General features: G+C 39.4%; 1 protein-coding gene across 3 annotated transcripts in view; it reads right to left on the bottom strand.

Moving 5' to 3' along the window:
* SCAPER (S-phase cyclin A associated protein in the ER) overlaps positions 1-22949 on the bottom strand; it is a 137437-nt gene that overhangs the window by 89384 nt on the left and 25104 nt on the right. For all 3 annotated transcript variants that reach the window (XM_039732460.1, XM_039732468.1, XM_039732476.1), the window contains exons 9-20: positions 17044-17306; positions 16403-16621; positions 14614-14784; positions 14077-14152; positions 13517-13634; positions 13094-13205; positions 12510-12650; positions 9987-10142; positions 9699-9841; positions 5646-5727; positions 5384-5536; positions 4122-4229 (exon numbers count right to left, since the gene is read on the bottom strand). In XM_039732460.1, the coding sequence (XP_039588394.1) occupies positions 4122-4229; positions 5384-5536; positions 5646-5727; positions 9699-9841; positions 9987-10142; positions 12510-12650; positions 13094-13205; positions 13517-13634; positions 14077-14152; positions 14614-14784; positions 16403-16621; positions 17044-17306 (1742 nt within the window). The remainder of the gene's footprint in view (positions 1-4121; positions 4230-5383; positions 5537-5645; positions 5728-9698; positions 9842-9986; positions 10143-12509; positions 12651-13093; positions 13206-13516; positions 13635-14076; positions 14153-14613; positions 14785-16402; positions 16622-17043; positions 17307-22949) is intronic.

Below are 22949 nucleotides of genomic sequence, written 5' to 3'. Positions count from 1 at the left end.
TTGTTGCCTTTATATAATGACAATAGAATCAGTTTTCTCTCCTGATAAGAAAAAGCACATTTTTCACATATGCAAACAACAGTTCATTAATATTTCTCCATCCTTCTTTGGAATACATAAAATTGTAGCATGCACCTTATATAAATTAACCAAACCCAGCCAAGTTATCTATTGCATCTGGTTTTTAGAAGAGCTTTTCACTTATTAGAAACATTCATAGACCACATGGAACGACATGATTTATATTCTGAAAGTCCCTTTAAACCATGGCATTTAAAGGCCAGGAGATACAGAGAGAGCTGGGACAATGGTTCAAAGGGAGCCCTTGAGTGTATTTCTCCAAACAAACCAGCAGAGACAAGAAAGGCAAAGGCAGAAGGGAAAGCAGAGGGGCATAAAAGTGCCTAAAAAGTGCCTGTAGCTCCTAAAATCTAGGAGCTACAAGTAGGAGAAAACGTCTACAAGGTCCTTGCAGAGACTCCTCAGCCTAATGAAATGACCAGGTGTTGTCCCATGGCTCTTGCAGGCACCTTTTCAGTGAGGCCTTTGTGTCACACAGGCTTTCATTCAGCAAGCAATTAGTCAGGACTACCAACATACTAATTGATTGCAGTGAAGTCCATGAAAGCAAATTGCTTACACTGTTTACATCCTTTGCTGAACTAAAAGCAAGGTGGATGTTGAGAGAGGGGACGGGAAATCAATAGCACAGAAAATGGCACTGCAAAAGCAGGAGCTGAGGGTTTGATGGAAGCAGCCAGGCACTTAAGCAGAGAGATAATGCAGGCAGCTCGCTCTTACTGCACTGGAGATAATGCTGAAAGGATGTGGGCCAGTGGGAGCACTGAAAGCTTCAGAAATATACTGAAGATGACTTTCAGCCTGCTGCCAGTTTTACCACCTAGGTGAATTAATGTATCTACAAGAGGCCAGGCAAAAGCAAAGTTACAAAGGAAGTAACCAAAGTGAACAGAACTTAATTTGCTTTTACAGGATAACCACTGTTAGAAAACCAAGAGCTGCTTGCTGTAAGAGAAAGCTACAACTGTTTCAGCTGGAGACTAATAAAGCCCCAAATGAAGAACCCAAAAGGCTGACGTGCAATAAAGCTGCCACACAATCTGAGAATGAACTTCTAGGCTTTTTCATTTTTGCATCTTCATTCACAGCAAAACTATTTTCTTTGTACGTTTCACATCCACAAATGAATTCACCTTCCTGACGGTCTAATCCCAGCTGTCAGCTCCTGCACCAGACAAGCTGGAATTAAGCACAATAAGCACTTAATGCCAAACCAGTGGGACATTGCTCCAACATGAAGTCTGCTTTTACCTCTGAAAATGCCTCTAAAATGACAGAATTTATAGACATTACAGTGAAGAGAAAACCCCTAGGATACAGCAGCTTCTTTTTACTTCTGGAAAGATCAACTCCTACCACCCAACTGGCCCAGAGGAATCAGTGTCCATGACCATTAAGAAGTTTTTAACTTTTTGCTTACAGTCAAATTAACCAAGAAAACTCCTTACTGTGTGAAGAAAAATTATACAATCATTTGCTTCAATCAGTTTCCAAAGCCCTGAGGAGACACCTAAATCTGAGGTACCAATATGGACAAAATTAAAGTATTTAAAATTTTGTGATTTCCCAAGTAATAGCAAAGAAATTCTATTATCAGATTAGAATTTTATAAAAGCTTTCTTTCCAGGCAGCTACCTAATATACTGAAGAGGCTGAACACAAAATGAGTCAAAGATCAAGAGTAAGTTATCTGAGGTGTCAAGTGCATAAGGTTAAAGGTGAAATTTTATTAGGTCAAAGGTGATATAAATAAAATCTTTTATGTCAAAGAAGAAGGGTCACAGACAAGACATATATAATCTAAAGACATCACAGATGACAAGTAATAATTTTAAGTAGCACAAGTGTATTCTCACTAGAGTTACCTTCACTGACTGAAAAATTGAAACCGGTGATAAACAAGTAACTGTGACTACTGCAAATATTACAAAAAACTATGATCATTTCCTGCAATATGGCTTCACTTCTGTATAAAACTTTGGAATTTTTTCTCAAGTATTAAAAAACTTGGGAAGTTACTGAATGCTTTAGTTGTGAGGCTGGCATTTACTATGCTTGCTGAATAAAGGGATACACAAAGCAGATTGCTCTGGTTAGCAAAACTGCTTTCCTACTCTACACTGCCCAGATCTATAATGAATGTCTCACTACTGCTCTTTGAACAAAAAAAAAAGGTAATAAAAAGCAGAGAAGGCCTCAGACCTGGAAAATTTTAGGTTACAATAATATAGCTCAGAATTTTATACTTGGACTAACTGAAATATGACCATAAATAATATCTAAAATACCTAACAATGGAAGCATCCATACATTGCCAGTCTGCCAAATACTCTGCACCATCTTGATTATGGATATTGGAATCTGATATAGTAACTCTCAAGCTGTTAATTCAGTTAGAATTGTTCTCTCCTTTCTATCCTGCACTAAGCGTTACTCAAGAAATACATACATTTAACCTTCCTCTAGGTCTTAAGTTCTCATCAAAAGGTTTTGCTGAGAAACCCTGGATATAGGCACAAAAATCAGGATCTTTGTGCCCTCTAGTGGAACTTCTGTTTCCCCAGCTGAGTGCAAAGGCAGCTGTCAGTACCTGATTCTGTTCCCCAGAAACTGGAATTGCTCAGCTATCAAATGAGATGTGGAGAGTGTGTAATGTCCAGGCACAAGGAAATCCAGTCCAGTGCTCCTGCAGGCTCCTCTGAGCCAGCTGCCCAGCAAGAAGCACACTTCAGGCACCAGTGGCCAGACAGGTACCAGCAAAGGCCAGAGAGATCCAAGGAAATGTCAATCCATACCTGGGAGTACCCACAACAGGACAGATTCTGGGAAATCTCACAGCTGGTATCTCCAGACAAACAGGTGCAGTATGGAAATTTTATGTGTAAGCCTGGCACAAAAAATCCAAATCCAAAACCACCCAACTCCCAGTAAACACTGTCCAAGAAGAAGAAAGAAACTGAGAAACTACTTTAGGTACTTTCATTACAGCTGGGAAGGGGCAGGAAAGGGCAACTCCACAAACATTTATTCCTCCAGACTACTGTCCTTCTCCAGTTATCATTTTCTGCTTTTTCAGTGATAACCACCTCTGTGGATTCCAGCACTTCAGAGACCTAACTCTCCTAAGTTTTTAGAAAGGAAACCAGATATACGAAGCTGAAAACAAAGAGAAGATTTCAGTAAATAAAAATAGTGAAAGAACTGTGAAGGAAAGTGAAAAAAATCGGAACTACTGGACAGTCTCATCTGAATCAGCCTGGCTGGAAATACATTTCCAAATACAAGTTCAATCTGAGTCAGTGCCGAAGAACTGGCTTGCACACTATTTCCTCCTAATATCTGACAGATATAATACAGGGGCATGCATAAATTTTTTGGATGTGGCAGAACCCAAGTTCTCCTTAAAGAGCCCTTGACTTAATACTGTAGTTGAATTCTGGCAGCAGCAACAAAAAATGACATGAGACAGCTATGCAGATGTCCTTTCTACAGAAGAATAGACTCCTGGTAAAGTACAAAACCTTCAATGCTTCCTCAAAATCACCCTAAATGCCAGCTCTTCTAAGGAAGCTACTGAAAAACTAGTATTCTTCTTAGCAACATTAACACTTCCAAAACGTTTCAAATCTTACATTTGGAAGTAATTTAGCACTAATTTTTCAGCATTATGGACCTTGATGCACAGGACAGCACACCTGCTCACCTAGCAAAGGACTAAGAGATTTTAAGCAAGATGAAGAAACAAAGAAAACAGCAGGATGGTGACAACTGTAATGTATAATGTATTTATCTGCAAAGATAAATGTAGTGACATGAAAAATGCCTTCGATTAACAGAAAAGCAATTAGTCACATTTTATAAAGAATCAACTTCAAGTGGCAATTGCCTGCAGTATGTGAATGCACTGTTTCTTTCATTGTTTTTCACTGGTATTCTGCTATGATCCCCATGCTAACAGAAACAGTTTTGTTCAACTCCTTTTTCAAGCTGAATGGCATTTAAAACCAGAAGTAATACAGAAAAAATAGCACAAAACTTACCACTTCTTCATCTGAAAGCTCTCGTCCTTGTATACTACTGTTTTCTCTCACAGCTTGTTGGTGTTTTTTCCCTTTAATGTGGCTGAAAAGATACACTTCTGATGAAATCTGTAATGACAATAACTTAGTAGTTATTTTTCCTTTGCAAATTCCATAATATATAAGTAACAGTACTTTCAACATAATATAAAACATGCCAATTTGTCAGGGGTATGTTCAGAAATTCAAGCAATTTTACTCCTCAAGCTAATTTACATAAACATATTTTATGCAGGACTTAACAGTAAATTACAGAATAATTTGCTAGCCAGCAGTGTAATAATAAATTTAAAAATACATTAGGCTCTCCTCTCATTTTCACTTCAATCTGATTTCATACATTGGAGTTTCATTCTGAAATGCAAGATGAGTGAGTACACAAGACTCCAGCCTGCTGAGCCTGAGTTTCTGTTCCAGCACTGCCTGAGGTGATCCCATGCAATCTTGCTTAATGCAGCAATTACAGAGAAATAATGCACAGTGGCATGTAACTCTGATAATGCACAGTCTCTGCAAAGCAGTGAAAGCAGTTATCAGCAGGAGATCTCCCAGCTCTGGCCCAGTGGCTGTGTGGCTTCTCTCCCCCACCATTCCTGGGACAGGGAGGGCAGGCACAGGCAGAGAGCCCCGGCTGAGCTTGGGACACTGCCAAGCAATGTCCTTGGCTTCCAACAGAGACCAAAAAAATCAGACACCAAAGGGAGAGAGGAGACAAAGAGAACACTCCTTTTCCTGTCCAACGCTTTCAAGCGTCCAACCAAACTCAATTCAAGAACTTCTTGAGCTTGATGTGGTTTCTCTGTGAATTTCAGTCCAACTACACTTAACCAATCAGTCCCTGAACTCACAGCAAATTCAAATACCCACAGCATCTTACAACAAGGTGTTCCCAGCTCAGTTGCCTGCTATGTAAAGGACCACACTCTTTACTTTGCTTTAAATCTATCTTTAAACTACCTTCTTCCAGCCGATGCTCCTGAGTTCTTGCTTCTCTCAGCACAGCCAATAAGTGAGCACTGCCCAGAGTCTCCATTCGACCCACAACTCTACAGCTCTTTTAAATCTTCCCTAACCCACCTGATTCATGGGCAGAAGAATAAGATGCACTTTTTACAAAAGCAGAGCAGGGATACAGCAAATGTGCAAGCGAGTGAAGCAGAACTTGGAGCTTCATGGCTTGGGTTGGTCTTGCAATTCCAGCATGTCCCCTCTGCCCAACTCACCATGACATTGCACAATGAGCACTGCTTCTTTCGCTCATAGGGTGTGAGTTTTGGTGCATAGTCAGTATTAGCATGTCTTCCACTACTGAGTTCAGCTGCTTTCTCTTTTCTCTGTTCAATTTGTTCCATGTGCCTTCTAATACTTTCATCATGCTGAATGGAAAATAAACAAAGCAACGAAATCACATTGAATGACAGAAAATAGAATTGAACTGTGCAAAGAAATATTGATGTATTTTTCAACTAATGTATCCTTTTATACCTTCAGTTGAATCTTCTTCTGCAGTTCTTCCATGGCTTCTTGCTGAGCTGCAGTAAGAGCTGCCAACCTCTCTTCTCGGTCTCTACCCAAAAGATAGTAAGTACAGGGAGAATTTGTATCAATGTAAAGCATGAATAATACTGACACATTTATGTTTGCAATGCAGAACAAGAAAACCCAAAAATGAAGTTGAAGATAATTCAATAGAAAAGAAAAACAACAAAAAACAACTTAGAGAATGCGGACGTTTTCATTAGAATCACTTAATAAAGACAGACACTTGAACCTTTGGAGCAGAACCTGGATCACACCTCAGTCCCAATGAGAGCAGTGATAGTCAAGAAGATGCCACAAAAGAGTGATGAATGTGAATCCCTGTCACCACTTACACTCTTCAGCCAAGGGCTGCAGTCACTGAATCAATGGGGAAGAGCAGACGACAAATTGAAAACCCCTTTGCAGCACTCAGGGCAGCGCTTTATAAAATGCTCATTGGTACAAATTTGAATACAGAAACTCCCAGAGAAAACTTTGATCAACAGAATCACCCTGTTGAAAAAATTTAGATTTTTTTCCTGAGAAAAGAACAAGGGGTGTAACTTGACTTGTAACCATGACCATTAAGCAGAAACCCACTGGTGGAAGTTTCATCAAGAACAACTTCCTATCGGTCAGTAAGCCAAGAGACCAACTAAACCCTAAAGGGGAAGAAAGCCAGCTACTCATGCTGTTTATACAAACAAAATTTGTAAAATGTAATGGGAGAGAAGCCTGGCAGCTCTAAAGTGCCAAAGACATAATGAAGGCTCTGGGTAAAACTGAGCTATGAAGGAGTCAACCAAAGCCATCAGCCATCTTTTCAAAAAGCATTCCAAAATTAAAGGAGCTTGTATGGCAAAACTACAGAGCCTGACATAAGGACTATTATCCAAACTGCAATGGATTTTGTCATGTGTGGATTCCTGTTTGTCTGGGATTTTAAACAGAAATCTGATAGAAAAAACAAGATCAGTTCCATAAATGTAGAAGTAACATTTTTGAAACAAAAAGCCACAGAAAAGATACAAGTGGATAGGAAAGAAGACAGCAGAGGAAGTAAATCAAATGATAAACACTAAAAATCGTTCTTTCAGAGAGAAAAAGCAAACTCTTCCCCTTACTGTGGGTGTGGGAGGGGTGGGGAAGAGATTATGGATGAGAAGCATTAGGTACTTTATGTGTTATCACCCCTGGGTACAGAAAGGAAAACTGAACTACAAGCTCATTTTAGCTGTTTCTTTTTGTCTGCATTTTTACATATTTGTTTAATGCTACAAACTACAACAGATTATCACCATTTCATACTTGGGGCTAATAATGTTTTGTCTTGGAAACAAAATCTTCAAGTTTCCTTTTACAGAGCATCAACACAACTCCTGCACAAGCCCTTCAGAAAAGCATTCTTTTTCTATGGTTAGGACACTTTATACAGTTTTATGATTTCTATTGACAAGAACAACAATTTCCGTATTGTGGATTTCAACTCTCTGGAATATAAAATACTTTGAAATTACAACTAAAGCTTTACTGGAAACAAGTTAAGGGCAGTGGGGCTTTTGAAGTCAGTTTTAAGTACACTATTCCATTCATACAGATGTTTTAATCACACACAGATGCACATGGTAAAGCTTATACTGAAGAAACTTTAAGCAGATACTGCAAAAATTGCTCATTCCAGCCAGTATTAAATCTTCAGGATACAAGCCAAATCCTAGCTGCAGGAAAAAAACCCAACAAAACATCAAATGATACATCAAGGTTCCACCAAAACACACTGCAGTCCAGGACAGAACAGCCAGCTCAGTCAAGCTCATCCCTCCCTGAGCATCAAACCCAAGAGCCTGAGTCCTGCCCTCACTCTGCCATAGTGGAGAAACCTCAGAACTCTTATTAGGGGATGCAATGACTGACAGAACAGAATCACCACATTGTAAGGCACCACATGTATTCTTTCCTATTCTTTCCCAAAATTATCAAAAAATAAAGAAAAAAAGAAAAAACCTCTCATGTAATCAATATCTGGCAAAGAAAAAAGATATAAAGTTAAACCAAGGGCAAGCACGGTACTGCAATATCAAGTACAAAGGGTTTAAAAACTGAGTGTTAGAGCAACAAACACAGAGATTTGCTGACAGACAATAGCAACAGAAGGCAAATGGAAACTGCTTTTCCCACAAGTCATAAGGAAATTAATGGGGTTCAACAAAGAGATGGGGCAGATTCAACACTGATTGAACTCAAAGAGCAAGGAATTTTATGCTTGAAGATTTTCAACAGGATCTAACTGCAGAAGGCTTTAGAAGACAAAGATGTCAGGAGGGCAATTATCAGCCATTTGCTTACTTTGAGGGTTTCCTCAAATTTCAGAAAGACGTAGAAGCCTTACACATGCAGGGTCTATCTTCTCAAAACAGCATAAACAAATTCTCCATTAGTCCTAATCTTCCTCGAGTACATGCAAATGAGAATAAGATCCTGAAGGATCCCTTCCAACTCACTTAACCTCAGGTGATTTTGGCTCAATACACTGAGGAAAGGTCCATGAAGCCCCAGCAAAGGCTACAGATCCTGCCCAGAATTCATTACACATCTAATGGAAAGCTGAATCTCTTTGTGATGTTGCTCAGACTTCAGAAGATGAAAGGTGATCAGTACATTTCTGAATATTTTTTTGGGGGAAAAAAAATCCTGTTCATGACAATTTTGAAGAAAACAAGCCATGACATTAAAAATGTATCAAGAACCATTAACACCCATCACAGAAAAATCCTAAACTTAGACCAAGGTTTTAAGGAATGCTTGTGAGGGGAACTGCAGGAAAAGAGGGAGAAATAGGAGGTGAATACAAAGAGAATTTGGTAAATTAAAGAAGTAGAATATATCAGAGTGCATCAGACTGGAAAGTAAACCTATCGTGCACACCAACATTCATTCTCCCTGCACCTCAAAAGGAAGAGAGAGAAGAGTCCATGTGAAGTTCCCTTATGAACTTTTAATTATGGGCAATACTATAAACCAAGCAGCAGAATTAATGAAGCCTGAGGTCCTGGCTGTGTGCTTCACAGATGTAATCTTTGGTGTCTACAACGTGAAATCAAATTGATGCCCGTTAAGCCCAAAAGTTTCTGGAGAGTGGAGGAAATTGAGAACATGGGTACATCAATCTTGTTTTCTTTGAAAACTAAGTAGCTGCAGGAAAAAAACCCAACAAAACATCAAATGATACATCAAGGTTCCACCAAAACACACTGCAGTCCAGGACAGAACAGCCAGCTCAGTCAAGCTCATCCCTCCCTGAGCATCAAACCCAAGAGCCTGAGTCCTGCCCTCACTCTGCCATAGTGGAGAAACCTCAGAACTCTTATTAGGGGATGCAATGACTGACAGAACAGAATCACCACATTGTAAGGCACCACATGTATTCTCTCCTACTCTTTCCCAAAATTATCAATAAAAAAAAGAAAAAAGGAAAAAAAAAAAGAAAAAATCTCTCGTGTAATCAATACCTGGCAAAGAAAAAAGATAAAAAGATAAACCAAGGGCAAGCATGGTACTGCAATATCAAGTACAAAGAGTTTAAAAACTGAGTGTTACAGCAACAAACACAGAGATTTACTGAAAGACAATAGCAACAGAAGGCAAATGGAAACTGCTTTTCCCACAAGTCATAAGGAAATCAATGGGGTGCAACAGTTTTCTTTGAAAACTAAAGTGAAATATGAAAAAGGCACATTATTACAAGGTCTTATCTGCAATAAAACTAAGACTAATGCAATAAAATACAACCTTACAACTTACATTGTGCATGTATGTAAGGAATACAAAAACATACTACAGAATTTATGATGACTGACCTGATTTCTTCTTTCAAGCCATTCATCAAGCATCCTTATTAATGATACTTCTGAAAACCCTAAGCCTGACAAGCCAGGAAGGAAGTGCTGTTGCAGAGAAGGTGCAGTTTGCTGGGGAGGATAATGGTGAAGAGAACCAAAGAAACGATTGCAAAGTTACCTGGCCCTCTCCCGTGCTGCATCTTCTCGTGCTTTTTCCTTCTCTTGCCTCTGCTGCTCAATCCGTGCTTCCTGCTCCTTCCTCTTCATCAGCAGCTCCTCCACCCGGGCCTGCCGCTCCGCTTCCAGGGCTCTCTTGCGCTCCTAGCCAGGGAAAGCAAATTCTCGTTGCTCTTTTAGTCATGAAACACACAGGAATGAAGAGAAACTGTACTTTAACGTCTGCAGAGCCCAGCTGAAACACAAACCTGTGTTTCCTTGTGGCCCTGCAGCTCCAGAGCCATCCTACCTGAACGGCCTCGTCCCGCGCCTGCTTCTCCTCCTGCCGCCGCTGCCGCTCCTCCTGCAGCTCGTTCAGGCGCTGCTCGTACTCCTTCAGTTTGTTCAGCACGTCGTGCCGCTTGTTCTGAGCTTCCAAGGTGTTTATAAAAGCTATTTCATTGACCTGAAAACAATCAGAAAGCAGAAGAAAAGACCCAAGAAGTTGAAATAGGTTTCATCTTGGGGAATTTCATCCATTTGTTAATTATTCACTTGATAATTAAACTGGTGGGACATTTCTCCAGAATGAGCTGGAAAACCATCAACTTGAGAATAAGTCTTTAGGCTTTGTGATGATTTTTATTGTTTTTTTTATTTTAAACAAAACAGCCCATGGAATACAAAAATAAAATTTGAATTGTAACAGAGAAACAAGAAACTTTGGGTAAAATACAGAAAAGTTCTCTCAATTCTATCAGCATCAAGACTTCATCAGTCCATTCTCTCAGTCACAAAATGTGTAATATTAAAACCCAGATGGATGAGTCAGTAAAATACACAAGTGCTAGTAGAATCCAACGGGGCTTTTGATCTAACTTTAAATACATGTGAACTTGCTGATCAAAAAGTGAAAGTATACATAGTATCAATAAGAAAAAACTAAACAGGCTCATGGTCTAATTTTTCTTACCCATATAGCCTGTTTCATGAACATGTATTATCTTTTCCAATCACAGGATAGTGCAATACATAAGAACAAAAAATAATAAGGAAAGGCTAGCTTAAAAGAACTTTAATGGGTACACTAAATAAAACAGGTAAAGAGAACACATACGGACAGACAAAAACAGATTATGAAAAAGGGTGGTAGGATCATGTTTTCATCTTTGTTTACTGACTAGAATCCATTTACAGGATGGCTTTTACAGGTCAGTAAACAAGCAAGCACTGGGAATTTAGATAACCAACTGGGCAGCAACAGTTACCATGGTCTGCAGCTATCCTACCCATCAGCTATTTCTCTAAAGCCTTCTGGCCCAATTAACCTTGATTTCCAGAAAACAAGAACCTCATGAGGCAGCAGATCCCACACACTTAACCACACAGAATATTTGAAACATCTGCTTATCTGGGGAACTATGGAAGTGTGATTTAGTTAGTATAATTAAGAAGTCACACTGGTGTAATGGAATAGTAATCAATGTATGGCAGACTGAATTAGGTAGTCTAGAAATCCTTTTAATCCAAGATAGAAACAGCAATGAAGTAAAAAAGTGCAATCGGTTTTGTTGTGCTTATCTTGAAATACAAATGAACAGCTGCATCAATCACAGCTGAGATACATGCTCATCACAGAATGAAACTGTTTCAAGGAGATGCATGTATCTTCACTTGGGAAAAACAGACTTTAAAATAAAATACTTCATTTCTTTTAGGCTGGTTTTGGCTGGGATAGAGTTAATTCTCTTTGCAGTAGCTAGGATGGGACTATGTTTTGGATTTGTGCTGGAAACTGAGCTGACAACACAGGGATGTTTTAGTTACTGTTGAGCAGGGCTTGCACAGCATCAAGGCCAAGGGACCCAAGGCATACCTGAGACCACAGGACATCAGTGCAGCAACAAAACTGGGGGGAGGTTGGTGTGGGGCCACGGGTCGGGGACTGGCAATTGTTTCCTTTTGCATCACTTGTCTCGCTTTATCATTTATCTGTCTTTGTTATATTCCTTTCTCTTAGAACTGATTTTTCCCCACCCGGTTATTAAACTGTTTCTGTATCAACCCATGAGACTTCTTATCTTTACACTTCTGATTCTCTCTCCCCCCACCAACCATCCCATGTGACAGGAGGCAGAATAGGTGTGGGGTTGTGCAGTACTTAGCTGCTAGCTGGGGTTAAACCATTAAAAATTTAAAAAATTTTTATAATAAAATAATAAAATAAAAAAGTAGTATGAATGAAGCAAACCAAAAAGCATCCATCTAGTGACTGCCTTATGGAATTATGTATGAAGTCGGAAAAGCACTAAATATACTTAATTTAGAATAACTGCCACATACTAACTGCAGGTCTCTGTCTATTCCCAGCCTGCTCAATAACATCAGTGGTACCAGACACAGCAACACAACTACTGTTTAAGGACATAGAACGCTGGATCTGGAATGGCTTTTTAACAAAGGACAAGAAAAATGAGCTCCTCCAGGGAGCTGGAAAAGCAGAGAATTGATCATCAGATCTTCTAGTCCTTCCAGGAGGACTAGGTATCACCAAAAATGCTGCCACACTCTGTGAGGAACAAAAGCAGCAAGATAACAATCAGTTCTTTCTTTCAACCCCTCTCTTCTCCCACACCAATCCACCCTGATGTCAAACAGCAGCTAATTAATTTTAAGTCATATTAGAGAAAAATGCACCATTTAGACATCAGCATTTATCTGGTTCACATGAGTTCGTATCTAAACTGCACTGTCCTTCACAAACTACTTCTGAGGTACAACATTTACAAAAGCATAGCTGTTAAACAGTTCCTTTGAAAACAAAGTCACTCACCTTAGCTTCTTCCTCTTGTGCTTTTTTCACAATTGCTTGTAGCTGCACTTCACGTTTGAATTCTGCATGGAGTAACTTCTCCTCCATCATCCTGCGCCTTTGATCCAATAATTCTTCTTTCCATTTCCTCACATCTTTCTCCTACACACAAGGAGTCAATTCATTACTAACAAAGCACCTGACAACAGGGCCTGAATTTTCTTCAGGATTTTCTAATCCTTGAAGCCTTCTTCACAGTAACAAAATATTTTCACGCCCTACACAACGCCTGCCTTAAGTTTAACTCGAAATACACTGCTTCAGTTTGGTGAGTTTTACCATTTCTGCTGAATACATGCAACACAATTCTCCTCCTGTCATACCTTCCCTGAATCTGAGATTGTCTCCTATAAAAGTTCATGATTTGAAATAATGCTTTATTTAATTGCTGTGATGCACAAGTCAGCTGTGAAAACTACGTAAACTCAGACGCAGATGACAACTTCATTTCACCACTAGTCTGAATCTCTAATGTGTCTACTATGTGGGAAAAAACCCTTTCCTGAAATGCAGCAGAGCAGCCCTTTATATCACAGAAAGCTTACCCTCTCCATTAATTTCTGAAGCTTCAGTGTCTTTTCTTCACGTAACTTTTCTCTCAGCTGTTGAGCTTTCATTTGTTTCTCCTCATGCTTCTTTTTGGATTCTGCTATTGTTCTTTTAGTAAAACCAAAGAAGAGAAAAAGTGAGTTAGACAATATTAAGTGGCAGTGTAGCAAACATTTCTATGCCATTTCACTAAGAGAAAACAAATAGGCCACTGGAGGGCAATTATTTCCTGTAAATGTGAATACTGTTCTTCTAGACTTCTTTAGTTAGCGGACAATGAAGTACAAGCCTACTCATGAGAAAATACAGAGATTTCTGCAGCACTTTCCACCCAGAGACTCAAAGAGAGTAGATTTTTGAAGAGTTTCCAGCAGCCATGAGTCAGGTTGCCTGTTTTCCCTGGCTGAGCCAGGCAGTACCTCTTGCGTGAGGGTGACGAGAGTTTCTCGTGCATGTGGATCCCGTGGCCCGGGGGACGCGCGGGCTCCTCCTCCACTCTGTCTCCCCAGGAGTTGCTCTGGCGCCACGACTCACGAGCTGCACAGATAAAAACAAAAGTGGGGATCATTTAAATACACTTTCCTACAAGAAATGCCAATAACAAGGATTAGTTTCTCTAGTTCTCTCTCAGATGGGTGTCCTTGGGCCTAGGTGGAAATACAGACTGAAGCATCTTTAATATCTGTCCTTTTTAATGCTCAATGGTTTTATTACACTTTTATCCAGATGATAATATAAAACTGGATTAAAAATCATACAATTCTAATAGAGAGATGCAGAAAGAGAACTGAAGAACAATGAGACACAGAGACAGTTTGAACACAAGTCCATCTTTCCCCAGGAAACAACAGAGAAAATAAATTACATTGGAATGTGTCAGGCAAACTTCTAAAACCTTAACTGGCCATTAATAAAACAGGCATTTTTCTAAATTTTAGCTGTCATTTCCATGTAAGCATAGTAATATACAAAAATTTACCTTCATAATCTGCCAGAACATCATTCCAGTCCATAGACAAACCACAGAAGGATATGCTTCCATTGCCCATATTAGCCTGAAATATAGTATGAACCAGACAGTAAAAACATAAACCTTAACTTGCAGGTGCACACACACAGTAAACAGTGCCAACTCAGGATTATTCATCAATGTTTCCAAACAGATCTGGCCTCCTCAAAGGTCAATGCTGTTACCACTCTGACAGTAAAAATGAAGACTTTTGCTTCATCTACTCTTCCACAGTAGCAATGAAAGTAACAAGTCTCAGCTCCCCATTTTGCACCCAGAAATCAGCAGCAGGACTCTGACTGCAAGCTCAGAGGGCTCTGCACCACTCAGCAGCACAGTGTTCAGTAAGACTAAATATCCCTCAGTACGGGATAATTATTACATGGCACACGTCAAACAGGTTACTTCACACCAAAAAAACCCCAACCAAATCCTGTATTTATTCTCCACTGACAAAGCTTTAACGGGGTACAGTTCTTTGTACAGTACAATGAACTGGACACTCACAGAGAAGTCACTGTCATTGTCAGTCTCGATGTTAATGTCATTGTTTTCCTCTGCCTCAATCTCTCTGGTTAACTGCTCCTCCTCTGCAATAGCACTGGCAATGGCTTCTTCATTGGCCTTCTCCAGCCGATCTGCTAGCTCTTCTTTCTTAGCCAGGACTTCTGCCATGGACTGGAGGAAACATGACACCAGAAAAATAACCAAAATCAGGGCAACCCAAAAAGCAGGATTCCACATAGTTAACATGAATTGTATGATATTTTGTTCAACTTCTGTTTACCTATAGTTTTTTTTACTGATATATTTTGTGAAGGTAGCTGAAAATACAAACCCCACTAAAAGTGTTAGCAACTACTAACTCATTTAGTAACTACATGAAACACTAAATTAATTATTCACATAATTAAAAAACTTATTCTACCAACCCTGTCATTAAAAGCACAAAGACACTTCTGCAATTACTGTTTCAAATACTTACTCTTAGGGACTAAGCAAGGCATACTCTGAGACATGAGTGCATGCCATGCTGTCACCTCTACAACAGGAACCATGCTCCAAAGTATTATTTAAAGATGGAAATTATCTGCATGTACTGTATCTGGAAACTTCACCATAGTTAATACAATGGAATCTCAGGCTGTACTTGTTTTCCAACATGAATGACAAAAGAGTGGGGCAAAAATGTAAGCCTGGATGTGCTGCTTGTCTTTCCTTCTCTAGTGCCCAGCATTAACCAGACCACTTCCACTCCAGTACCAAACAGTGTACCACAGTACACAAACTGGAGCTGAAAGCAGTGTAATCTGGGGCAGTAAAATGCTTCCAAGAGACACAGATCCCACCAACCTGGCAGCATCCTGAACTGTTAATAACTGAGCATCTGAAACAATGTTAGTGGGTGAGATGCTGAAATCTGTTCTAAAAGCAAATAGGTAGTTGGCTTGGAAATTACCTAGCAGGACTTCAGTTTGCAAAAATTAAAGGGAAAGGGATTTATAGGAAAATTTCTTCAAATCAAAATTTTAATCTAGTTTTTGACAAAACAAAACCAAACCAAAATGAACACAAAGCTCTAAAACCCCAAAACAAAACAAAGCACCTGAAAGTCTAATCTGGATTTTATGTAGCATTACTGTAACTGTACTCAGAGAATCCCAGTGAAGCAGACACACCCTGAGACCTGCAGAATTCTCCAGACAGGAAAGGACACTTTTTGGGAAACCAGACAAAAACAGAAAACTGACTTCATGCTTTTAGCTTTAAGATTGGCACTCCTCCAAACTGCTTATTGTAAAGGAAGACCCAGGACAGCAGCTCAGCAAGTCTTAAAAGGCAAAGGTCTGACTTTGTTTCTAACAGAATTTTGATATCCCATGTTTCCAGTTTGAATGATGAGCAAAACTTTGTAAGTTTTGTAAGACTTTAATCAGAGTGTGACTTGAAATGACTGCTAGTGGAAGGAAATTAAATATTAGCACAAACATTATTAAAATAAGTAATGAGAGCAAAGATCTATTTATTCCAAGTAACACACTTCAATCTTTCTAGTTTAAGTTCTAAAACTTTACCAGAATTAAGTTCTACAATGAAAAGTATCTGTGCAACAATTTATTTTTCCTACAGTAGGTACCCCATAGATTATTCTACAGTTTTTACATATGGTTTTTTTTCACATATACACTTTATACAACAGTAAACACTCTGCAACACAGACCAAAAAAACTAAGGCTTAGATTTATTATTCACTCACAAATCTTATGAGGTTTCTTACCAATCTGGCAGCACTCACATTTGAAATATCTGTGGGATCCATTTCAGTTTCAGATTTAGCTTTTTCTGTTTGATGCCAGTCTGCACAGGCAGTGCTCTGGGGGGAAGCCTCATTCATCTGCAGAGTTTTTGAACTGCAGTCAGTACTGGTGAGAACTGGAGGCATCTCAGGAGCTGGCTCTAAGGAATCCCCTTGCAATGCTGTGCCAGTGCTCCCATTGGCTTCTGAGGCTGTGAACTAAAAAGAGGGATTTGCAAAATTAACGAAATGGAACATACTGATTTTTAAAGTCAGAGACAAATTTTAAGGAAATACCTGGCAACAACAGTGAGTGACACAAATAAACTTCACTTATTTCACGTGCTCATTACCTTGCAAAAGTTGCATCTTTCTACCTGAAATCTATGTGTGAGATGTGCTGAATGCTGACTTTTTGGAAAACATGAAAAAGATGTCCACAGCATCATAATTTTAATTAGCCTATTTGTGCTGACATCCTACTGCATTTCCATAAATGTAACTGAAATAGCCATTATTTTAACAGCCTTTCCCTACCTGGCAAGTTTATAAAAGCTCTAGCCAACACCACCTTTAGAAAATGCTCTGAAGAAAAGCTGCAAGATTTAAGGTTAGGAAACAGCTCAAAATGATGTACTGACCTGAGTCTTCTCAGTAAGGGGACCCTCGGAGTGCTGTAAAGGATCCTTCTGCAGCAGCTCTGTGCTCTCAGATGCAGCACTGCCAATGACTGAGCTCTCATGCTTGTTTTCTGCTGGTGGTGAGATGATGTTTTCTTTGTCACTGTCACCTCTGGACTTCAGTGATTCTGCAGCTGCAGGGGCTTTTGCTGCCAAAGCAGTGGATCGAGATCGAACGGGCCTTCCACGCTGAACTGTTTCCCAGCCCTCGGCATCCTTCCGGTCTAGGTGAGAAAAACACCCCGTGCTCAGACAGGAACACTTACAATTGAAGCATTAGAAACAACTATTTTATTACAGTATTGCTCAAGTTGTGAGAGAAAAATGTTCTCTTTAAAAATCAATACCAAAAAAAATCAATGAGATATTCTTCAGCAAAGCTTTTTACTTCAAGGAATGCTATTGGTATTACAGACACTGGACAACTCCATTCATGGGACACGTTCTGTTACTGCAGAGTGAAGCTGCTCAGGCACAAAAAGCTGTGGGAAATGGCAAGATGTACTTAAGCTTATCACACTTTTTCCTTGCTATTTCATGAGATGGTGAAGCACAACAAAACAACAGCATCTGCTCTTCTTTGCAGCAACAGTAACGTTAGAGGCCTTTTGTGGAAGTGCAAGTACAGACAGAACAGCACAGCTTAGCATGGAAAGCAGAAATGTGGCTCACTATCCTTACTATTCTGCCAGTGCTTTCTTTACACCTTTTTCTATTTGTTTCACTCTGATAACAAAAATACACTAATTGGTGTCAGCTTCTAGAAAACTGCTTTTCTTGGATTCCAGGAAATAGCAAAATATTGCTAGAATGGGACTGCAAGCTGAAGGAGAAAATAGGAAAGCAGTTTTCTTCAATTTACTTTGATTTCTATATAGCTGTTACAGACAACTTTCTGATCAACATTTCTGATATTGGTATGTATTTGAAAACCATTTAAAATTACATTTGTCTGCCTGAAGCATCAGGTCCTAGGCATGAGCAGATTTCTAGACTTCAAGGTGAATCCCTTCTACATATGTAACACTTTTGTGGCCAGCAATTAATAGCAGCATGTAATTTCCCACACATCTTGAAATCACTGAGTGATTTTTTGAAGCCTGACAGTTCACAAGTGTGAAAGGTAAGCTCAGGCCTCTCTATTTTCTGAACAAAAAATTATTGCAAAAAACTCGAGAACTAACTACGTATATACTGTCCAGCACACTTCTGACAAAAGCTGCTTTTAAGATTGTTCACATGAAAGGAGGAGAAGGGTGTAGGAGATAACTTTTATGTGGAGGAGGAGAGATGCAAAAATCCCAACACTGTTTTACAGAGGGTAATAATCTAGAATACAACTTGGATAAAAAATTAATTCTCTGGGTGTTTCTAAAGCTTTTACTAACAAGGACAGTCATATAGTTCAGGCATAAAGACCAGAGCTGCAGCTCAAACATTAAGGTTTAACATATGAACTGGACTAAACAGCCTTTAGGGACACTTGAACTGCTGTCCAACAGCAGCAGTAACCAGTAAACTGGAAATGAGCCAAACCCAGAACTGATGGCATGTTAATCCTTTGCTGCCCTTGGCATCCAGCATTTTACAAACACTGCTATTTAACTGTGAGGTTCTTTTAACATCTCAGGGTGAAACACAGCAGCCTGGCCCAACAGCTGGTGTAACTCCTGAGTTACCAGGGAATTTGACAGGCTGTACTGGAATTTATCTTTGCTGAGCAGCTCATGCAACAGCTGGTTTTACCTAACTATATAACTGTTCACAAATCCCAATGATATTGGTAATGACAGATGCAAAAAAAAAAAAAAAAAAAATTTGGTATTTTACTACTGAGACAGTTTCACTGTAGAAAAATTACTGTGTATTTTTCAGTAAACAAAATTCCCAAACTGTCTGAATGAATATGGCTGATCTCTTCAGATCACTGCTGGTACCAGAGTCTGCAAAAAGCCTTTCTGTGCTCCTTCTCCTCACGTGCATTTGCACACATTTCAGTGTGTCCCACTGACCAGAACAGCAGTCAAAAAACCACCAATTACATTTTCCTTTGCCACAAACTTCCCATTTGACCCCTGTAGGCAACTTTGCCTTCTTTCCATTTCTTCATCTTCATCTAGAAAAAATATTACCTACAGAACCTAGTGATGGGAACATATTGCCCTCTCAGGGACAATCTTAACTGCAGCCATTCTCCAGGGAACAGGGTTTAATTCCCCAGGCATCGCAACCAGATTTAGTGCAGAAAGCTCTCAGCCTGTGCAGCCTCTGGCTCTGCCCCCTGTGGGACAAGGACTGCTCAGGCCTCTTGTCTCCCACCCCATCCACTTTGGTAACTGATGGGACCACAAGGACTCTGCTGTATCTGGCTTAGGACACAATCTGGCCAAGAAACTTCGCTGGCAAGTAACAGACAGCAGAGACTGGTCAGAAGAATTGCTAAAATCAACCAAAAAAACACCACTGCAGCAACTTTTGGGTTGCAATTCTTTCTGCTTGTCATTTGCAAAACAGGACTGTTGAAACACTTCACTTCTATTTGTTCTGAAAATTGAAGTCACCTTTTACATAAAAGCATCTTTTCTACATTAAAAGGATCAGAAGATAGCCTTTTGTTGTATCTACTGCCTAAACATAATTTTATTAACATCTAGATAATAAGATATATTAATCATATAAATGTATCTTAATAATTGTACTAATATCTTTTACTAATATCTACTAAAGCTTATTCTACCAAAAAAGAATATTCTTGCCTGTCTTGCCTAGTTGTTCTTTGTCTCGTGGCATATTTCTTAGTAGTCTAAAATGACAGAATGAATCAGAACAAAATTATTCACAGCACAGAAAAAACCATAATCACAGTTACCAAAGTAAGAATGAATCTTTTCATAAAAGCCATACATGTTAAATTTTTAATTTGCATTTGTTCATTGTCAGATTCATATTTATTACCCAAGACTCAACCAAGCATTTTAATAGCCTAGAAATACTTGCATTTGAAAGAATATTGTTTGGTGATTTCTTTAAAGTGAAAGCAGTTTTAATTCATGTATGTATTCAGACTCCTGACCTACCTGGAGTCAGTTTAACAGTGTGATGCCACCTGACAATTACAGCGCACCAGAAGATTCTGTTATTTTAATTCACCAAGCAGTTTAAGGTTCAGTCACTGCCAGGCACATTTTTAACAAAGAGTTTGCAAGCTAATATGTTTATTGACTTTAGATCACATCTAATGAGAGACAAAGTTAATACTCAGTGAGGCATCAATCTGCCTCCATATTTTTTCCCTCTGTGTGGAATTCTTACAGCCCAGTAGCCATCTCCACAGGCTACATATCACATGCTGGGTTTGATTACTCCCAGAGCTTTGTAAATGAATAATTCATCTGCCTACCCTGATCATTCTCTAGTTTCATGTGAACTTGGCTGTCCCTGCCTGCTCTTGTGTTACATGGATGTGACAAGCCATCTGTCATCTCAGGGCCCTCCCAGCCTCCAGGCTCTTGGGAAGTTGCTCCATCTGGAAGAACTGGCCAAGGAACTCACTGGAAACAGCACAAACAGAAATCCAGGCACCTGTGTGCAAGCTCCTGGAGGTTCTACCTCAGGAGATGCACAGCCCTTCTAAGAAATGTACTTGCCAGTAACCTCCTGCCCAAACCCCCACACAAATAAACTTCAGGCCCGTCTGAGCCCAAACCAGGCCAGCTGCCTGAGAGGGCTGGACATCCTGCAAGGTCTCCAGTCATAGGTTCATTACAGAGAACATCTCTTCACAGCTACGGACATGAGCAATTCATACAAGAAAGATGATAATGATACTAATAAAAATTAAAACCAACCAGATTTCAAGTACAGCAGCAGAAAAAAATTTAGTACTTCTGAGAAGTTCACATGTTCTAGACTGTTCTTTGTCCTAAATCCTGTAATAACATTATTTTAATTGTAAGCACCTATTACATTTCTAATACACACTCTAAACTTGTACAATTCATCTCACTTTTTACCACAGGCACCAGGGAAAGCAGAAGCAGAAATTGCTCAGACAGTAAGAACAGACTACATTTCATATTGTAAAAAACACTCAAGGATGAAAGACAATTTTTAAAAATTAATTAAAATATTAAGGGTAACAGTAAGTTTAATGAGGGAAATGAGATAAGATGATTTAACCTCATTTAATTATGCATTCAGAAAAGGAAAGATTAAAGAACTATATGGAAAAATAATGCATTTTCTTTCTCCCTAAGGGCTTACTTAGTTAAATTTGGAAATCGCATCAACCATGAAACAGATACAGTATCACACCACTCATCCACATCAGAAAACCACTGTGAGACCTAATGATAATGCTGGAGGAAATTACTGGAGAAAAAGCATCTGGGGAAATCCTGTGGCTGTAAGCCCCAGCTGGGCTTTGGGTGGGCAAGGGAGCACTAGAGGAGGCAGGGGGAATGCCTCCCCCAAGGTGCCCCAAACAGCTGGGAGTGCACTAGCTGGGCAAGGGGCAGAGCAGATGATACACAAGCCCCAGAGCTGCTTCAATAATGCATGTGAAGAGCCCCTGTGGCTCCCTTCACACAAACTTCACAGATTTTCTTCTGTTTTCATCAGTGGGGATAATTGGATCTTTCCAAAGTGATTCCGCCTCCCACACACAGGACAACATGCTCCTACAGAGAACTTGATTTGTTAAAAACATAACATTCAGCCACAAGCAAATCACTGAAATTCTCCAATGCTCAATGTCAGCAATTAGAGATTCCTAAGAATAAACGAAGTCTAGAGGATGACTGTTATTTCTTAAAAGGAAATGTTTCTAGTCTGGATTGCATCCTACATTTGACTGGGAGATTACAGAACACTTGTAGCCAGTACTACAGGACCTAAGGGACTTCTCTCTTTTTGGAGCTCATCAGCTGAAAGTAACACTCAATAAAACACAGCACAACACTGATTCTTCAGCCCTATAAAAGCTCTGAAAGTAACACAAGGATCAAGTCTTTTGTTTTCCTCTTAGCCTCTTAAAATACATTACCCATATTGAAATACAGATCACTTTTATTCCCTGTGGAGCTAATAACAGTCTCCACATGCACAAGAACACCTAGTAAAGGGATTTTAGCAACAGCTTGGAGCCTGTCGCTCTATTACGAGTGATAATCACCAGAAAAAGCTTTTGTTACAAGCAACTTCAACTACTGGTTTATCTCAAAAGTGGAATCACACATCAATTACAGTGCTGAAAACTCAGCCACACAGCTCCTGCTCTCTAAGCAGCTCACTACAACTGTACACAGCAAGCTGGTCCCTCAGGCAAGCAGCAGCCATGGATCCCTTGGAGTATGGCTTTGGTTCTGCTCTGAGTAGAGGAACCCACTCCTGAACTCATCCACATTACACTGGACAAGGTGTTTTACTTCCACCATAAGCCACAAGTCTGCAAGTCACCATACACGACTTCTACTACTCCTACGCTGAACATACAACTATCTTAAATTGATACATGTACTTCCTGGAACTTTTTTTAATTAAAAAAACTAACCAACCAAACAAACAAACACAAACAAAAAACCCAAAACAACAACAAAAAACCACAGCAGCACACTTTTAATTTTCTTTCAGAATATCCATTTCTACATCCTGCCTGATGCTTTTGCAGAAAGTCATCTGAGACCACACATGAAGAAAATAAATGAAAAGAAATGCATTTCTGAAGACAATCTCAGAGATCCAGTGCAAAGAAACTAATTTTATAAATCAAATGGTTGTTTTTTATGTCTGCAACTAAACCAATCTTTTCTAGAACAAAAGATCCAGAATCAAGCATTCTTCAAAAAGCATCTTTAGAGAAAAAATTC

Source organism: Passer montanus, unplaced genomic scaffold (genome assembly GCF_014805655.1).
Source record: "Passer montanus isolate IOZ18808 unplaced genomic scaffold, ASM1480565v1 scaffold111, whole genome shotgun sequence".
In the NCBI taxonomy this organism is placed as follows: domain Eukaryota; kingdom Metazoa; phylum Chordata; class Aves; order Passeriformes; family Passeridae; genus Passer; species Passer montanus.
This window is presented reverse-complemented; position numbering and strand designations above follow the sequence as displayed.